The 6,000-nt window shown below is 49.9% G+C and overlaps 1 protein-coding gene across 2 annotated transcripts in view; it reads left to right on the top strand.

Annotated features, from left to right (window-relative positions):
* Window positions 1-6,000, top strand: part of TSPAN2 (tetraspanin 2) — a 40,322-nt gene that overhangs the window by 26,871 nt on the left and 7,451 nt on the right. For both annotated transcript variants that reach the window (XM_039841284.1, XM_039841283.1), the window contains 4 exons: window positions 499-596; window positions 1,823-1,897; window positions 3,195-3,293; window positions 4,530-4,601. In XM_039841284.1, the coding sequence (XP_039697218.1) occupies window positions 499-596; window positions 1,823-1,897; window positions 3,195-3,293; window positions 4,530-4,601 (344 nt within the window). The remainder of the gene's footprint in view (window positions 1-498; window positions 597-1,822; window positions 1,898-3,194; window positions 3,294-4,529; window positions 4,602-6,000) is intronic.

Here is a 6,000-nt window from a genome sequence, read left to right as displayed (position 1 = left end):
GGGAGACAGCCATTAATTCCAGAGTGCTGTGAGCGGCCAAGGGCTCCTAGGGAAGTGTGGCTTTGTGTCCCAGCTCTGGCCCTGGCCCCTGGACTCAGCTCCGTCAGTTTCACACGCATGTGGGAATACCCACTTTGCAGGGGGGTGGGAGTCTGAAAGGCGAGGTGCCTGGCAGATGGGAGGCCTATGGGATGATTAGTGGGGGTGGCCCAACGGGTTTCCAGTCCTTGTGGGGTGTGACCCCGAGAGGGTCCCCTTACCTCTCTGAGCTCTGGCTCCCCCTGTCCCCTGGGGAAAACAGTAGCCCCTACTCTTGGGATCCTCCTGCAGACCAAATTGGGGAAGCAAAGGCTCAGCAAGCCTTAGACGAGTGTCACCCGTTGTATTCATAACAACCGAACGCCTGGCCCTGCAGGCCCCCTGGAGCGGCGATGGCAGAGCCGCGCTGGAGAGACAGCTGGCTGGGCAGTCAGCGTCCCCTCTGCCCTCTTCCCACAGGGCTCTACGTGCTGGTTGGAGCGGGGGCCCTGATGATGGCCGTGGGCTTCTTCGGGTGCTGCGGAGCCATGCGGGAGTCACAGTGCGTGCTCGGATCTGTAAGTGGGGCGCCGGGGCTGAGAGGAGGGGGGCGTGGCCTGCAGGGAGCCGGACCTGGCCTCCAGCGCCAGCGTCTCCTCCCACCCACTGAGACCTTGACACTCGCTCCCTCCCCCTGAGTCTCAGTTTCCCCATCACTCAGCCCCAGATGGAAAGTGTGGGGGGAAATACGAGGTCATTAGTGGGAAGAAAGTGCCTAATAATTATAAGGGGCAATTACAGTTGTTCTTTAAAAAAAATAATATTTCACAGTGAGTGAGGCAGCTACAATGCTTCCAATAGCCAGGAAAATGATGTTACCTATAAGAAAAGCATTGCCGTGTGAGGTCAATAACTTAGCATCCCTCTCGTGGTTTACTTTAGCCAGCACCTGTTTTTTTAAAAAATGACGTAATTTAAATAAACGGCTATACATCCAACGCCAGCAGACCTAAGGAAAACAAGGTGGCGGAAGAAGAGGGGCAGGAAGAGAGGAATGTTTTGTATCTCTCCACGAGGGTTTACTAGGCAGCCTCTTCTTATTCACTGCAGTCTTTGATTTTTTCCTGTGTACAATTTCTAACTCGTTTCCTCCGCCCTCCATTCCTTCCCCTGTTGCTGAGCATCTCTCTGTCCTGTTGATCACTGAACTTAGCTAGAGCAGGGCCAACCCACGAGACAGGAACAGAAATCTGTCGAGAAGGAGACCTTCACTTCCACTCCCACCTCCTCAGAGAAGCCCTCCAGACTGCACAATCTCAGGTCACACCTTCCCCAAAGCCAGGCCCTGCCAGTCACTCTCTACCTCCTGGCCTTATCTTTATAGAACCTCTTTTGTTCACCAAGTGTTCATTGAACACATAGGTGCCAGGTACTGTTCTAGGTGGTGGGATTTGTGTATCACTGTCTGGAATTACCTTATTCGACATTTTTATTGCTTTACTCATGTATCATATCTTCTGCTTTCTAATATGAGGTCCATGGTGGCAGAGACATGGGGATCTTATCTTATTAGCCACTGTATACCCAGCACCAAGAACAGTACTTGGCACAAAATAAATGCTCAATAACCAACTGCTGAATGAATTAATGAGTGAATGAATGAATAAACCAACTACGAGGGGACTAAGGGACAAGTGCTTCCTGCTAGATCAATTCAAAGTAATAACCTTGCCTAAGATTTCTCAAAGAGGCTAAATAAATCGAAAGGTATTGAATTAATGAACTTAGTATTTTCTCTCTACAGTTTTTCACCTGCCTGCTGGTGATATTTGCTGCTGAAGTAACCACTGGAGTGTTTGCTTTCATAGGCAAGGGTGTAGTAAGTAAAACTTACAATTCTCTTTATGGTGGTTAAAGGGTTCTCTTTATGGCAAAGAATATGAGGATATTGATACCCACAATGATATTACAAAACTAAATAACCCCCATAATTATTGTTTCCATAGAACTTTTTTCCATAGAACTTTTTCCATGGAGGTATTGTACAGAACTATGCATACGTGTGTATGAGTGTGCATGCCATATGTGCACAGATGTTTCTGGGGAGATAGTTCAGAGCTTTCATTAGATTTATAAAGGGGTCTATAATTTTTTTAAAGGCTCTCTAGTTTAAGGTTATCCCATTTGAAATGGAGTAGAGGTTAGAATGCAGACACGAGAAAGAGAGATGGGGAAGAACATTCTTATCCTTGTGACTGTCATTTGTCCTTAGGGCCTGGCCTGGCCCAAGGCCACATCACCTCAAGACTAAAGCCTGACCTCTGTGTGCTGGTGAAGCCAGTTTATTTAGATTTGTGCTCAAACTGTAGGTGTCCAGAACAGGTCATCAGGAGAACCCACAGAGGAAGTGGCCTTTTTAGAAGGTTAAAACACGCTGTGGGAGAAAAAGGGATGAAAAGGAACAGGAGAAAGAATAGGATCTTAAGTTTATTGGATATCGCATAAATTCACATGCAGTCAGTACTGTATTTGTGAATTTATTTTAGATTATTTAAAATGGTTAACATGTAAAAAATACGTAAATATCACCTCCTTTTTCTAAAGTAGCTGTCTGTTTGTAGCTTAGAGGAACTGGATCTTGTGATTTTTTGAGATCTCTATGGATTTGGGATCCCATGCCCTTCTACTGGAAAAAGCACTCCCCACATTTTATGGGATGTTTGAATGCTGAAGCAGTTTCCCTTGGCCAAGAACATCTTTAAACCATGTCATGTAAAAACTTAGGGACAGTTAACCAGTGGGGCACCAAGACCACGTCATTCCCAGCCCTGGCCGTGGGTCAGAACCGCCTGAGCGAGGCTGAGGGTCCGGGGCCCGGGGGTGCTGACATCCCCCCAGGTTTGAGAACTTCCCCTCTAAGAAAGCTTTCTAGTCTATGAAAAGTATTCTTGGTTAATCTGGCTTTCCATCTTCAAAAGTATCTTAGAAACTGCAGAATCGATCATCTGTTTCATATAGACAGAATCATCTTCGAATACGGATAAACGTATGGAAGCATAGGCCAGATTTTTGAAGGGTAAGGAAGAGGGGGTTTTTCTTGACGCGAGGGGGACATTTGAAACTTCCCACTCACTGTCCTCTTGGTTTTTCCTGGTGTTTTTGTTTTTTTTTTTCAGGCTATACGACATGTTCAGACCATGTATGAAGAGGCTTATATCGATTACCTTAAAGACAGGGAGAAGGGAAATGGGACTCTCATTACTTTCCACTCGACAGTGAGTAACTTTACTTCTTCCTTAAAATCATGTTTTCTAAAGACGCAGCATGAGCCGGGTTCTTCCAAATCACCTGGCTTGCGAATGAGAATAAATTCAGTGAGACTAAGCAGCAGCCCCGCTCTGCCCGGCTCGTGGCAGCCACAGCTGGCATCACGTAGGACCTGGAAGAGAAAGAGGCCTCACACACAGAATCCATGGGAAGAAGTCAGGACGCACGCCCCAGAGAGACACAACAGCACGAACAGGAACACTAAGAAAGCAGCCCAAGTAAATGGCAGGCTCTTTCCAAGGGCGGCATTATGGTGTAACAGAGATGACCGTGACCTGCCGGTCAGAAAAGCTCATTTCCACCTGCAGCTCTGCCTCTGAACCGCTTCGGGACCTTGAGCAAGTCCCTTGCCCCCGCCTGATGCTCCCTCGTTTGTAGAATAAAGGGCGCGTGAAACAGCCCTGCTCCCCTTCTCCCGGAACGTGCTGTGGGTGTGGGAGGGTGCCCACAGTGCAGTGCTCAGAGCTGCACGCAGGTAAAGGAGGCTGATGGAGGACGTGGGCCAAGCCAGTTTCCCTGATTCCTTAACCGCCGTGGCACAGAGACGTAGCTCTGAGCTCCTGAGCCAAGTGTTCTCAGGTAGCCCAGTTCTTGTCTGTCACGGGAATGTCCTAAAAAGTGCCAGCCATCTATCCTGTTCAGCCTCAGTCGCCCCAAGGACAGCAAGCAGCACACGGGTTCCTTTGTTTTTGAAGGGCCAGCGATGGGGCAGGACACCCGTTTGCTGTCTAGTCTCCAAGCCCCCGTATTTTAGTCCTTGGAGTTTACTGTGGCCACTTCTGCCCTCCGTCCTAGACTGTCCCCAGTTAATGAGCCCTTCCTGAAGCTCATAAAATTTTAGCTCCTCAGCAGGTTGAATTACTCTCGGGCTGAAAGAAAAAATCTAAAGGCCCAACTCCTGTCTAAAAACCAACAGTTTACACAGACACTGTCAATTAACTTCTTGCCTTGTTTGGGTTCCCTTGAGTCACTTCCCATCGTAAAACTCAGACAACTTTAGAGAAGCCGTTTTCTTGTTTTGCACAATTATGCAACTCTTCGCCCTCTTTCCAGAAATGGTGGTTTGGGTTGCATGACCAGGCCTCGTAGCTGCTGTGCTGCCACAGGGCTCCTAATCCCTGGCCCAGATCTGCAACAGCCGCTTCTCCCTCCCACGTCCTAAAAACTCTTTTCTGAATCTCTAGTTTCAGTGCTGTGGAAAAGAAAGCTCTGAACAGGTCCAGCCCACATGCCCAAAGGAGCTTCTCGGGCCCAAGGTAAGCTTCTCCAGCAGGCCCTCTCCTGCCTGTAGTGTAAGGCGATTCTCGCACTCTGGGGGGCCGGCGTGATTCAGGGAGGCCCTCTCCCAGTGCCTTCTGTGCCATGGCTTTATTCTGTGTGAAATGAGTAAAGTGGTGCTGAGTCCCAGTCTCCCAGCATCCTGGGGAATGATGCAAATGCCGTGGCATTAGTTAAGATCAGCAGGGCCAGAGGGGCACCCCCCGAGAATGTTGCCCTACACCTCTCCGTGGGAGTCACAGCACTGATAAATGCCTCATTATTAAGTGCTGTGTGTCAGGCGCTATTCCAGGTTCTGGAAACTCCAAGATGAAAAACACATAGTCCCTGCCTCAGCGGTCTGTGCTCTGAATGAGGGACGATGGAGATGCAGTGGGCTTAGGAAAGCTGCACAGAAGATGGGGTCCCTGAGCTGAATTTTGACAAAGGAAGGTCTTTGCAGGCTCACAAAGCAGCAGGAGCAGAAGCATTGGCAGGGTGACGCTCCCGGACTGCAGGACAGGGAGTCCAGAGGGAATGGTGAGGGACATTTTTGGAGAGGCAGGCAAAGGTGTGACTTCATACCAGAAGCTTGGGGCCGCTCAGAGCATTCATGTAAGTTCTGTATTGTAGAAAGAGTATTTAGGCTGCCGGGTGTGCCTGGTAGAAGGGAAGGTTAGAGACTAATGGAAGGAGGCTGCTTAGATGAGGAGCTAGAGAGAGTCACTCAGTCACGAGAGTGGAGCGGGGTGGAAGCGGCAGACGCAGAGATGTGCAGGAGTGGAATCGACAGGTCTGGGCGCTTTCTTAGAGAAGAAGGGAAGACTTCAGGCTTCTGCTTGGGCAGAGGCTGCATTCACTGAGCAAGTAGAATATGGGTGAGCAGATCCCGGGGGCAAACGACAGCTTCGGCTCGGGTCAAGTTTGCATTTCACGTGCCGGTGGGACTTACTAGCGATCTGCGCTGAAGGCGCCATGTAGGAATCCTAGTATTTCGGTGGTAGCTGACGCTGTGGGTGTGGATGGGAACACCCAGCGGAGAGTGTGGAGTAAGGAAAGGTGGCTGTGAACACTGTTGGTTGAGGAGTCAGCTGAGGACAAGACGCCAGGACAGGACTGTGAAGGAGAAGTCAGAGTCAGGCGGAGTCCAGCGGCGGTGGCACCTGGGAACGAGGGAGGAGACGGCCCGTCCATGAAGTTGAGCACCGGGCAGCGGACGAGGAAATGAAGGCTGGAAATAACTTGTTGGATTTGGTGCTTGCGAGACCCTCGGTGACACTTGCCACGCGGTGTCGGTGAAGTGGCTGGGGAAAGCGCAGGCACAGAGTGGGAGACGAGGAGGAAAACATGACGATGGTGTCGACGCCTGAGGCCTTCGGCTGCGATGAGGTGGGTGAG

This window comes from Pteropus medius, unplaced genomic scaffold (assembly GCF_902729225.1).
Source record: "Pteropus medius unplaced genomic scaffold, Ma_sr-lr_union100, whole genome shotgun sequence".
Taxonomy (NCBI): Eukaryota; Metazoa; Chordata; class Mammalia; order Chiroptera; family Pteropodidae; genus Pteropus; species Pteropus medius.
The sequence above is the reverse complement of the archived record's forward strand: the minus strand, read 5'-3'. Positions and strand labels throughout refer to the sequence as shown.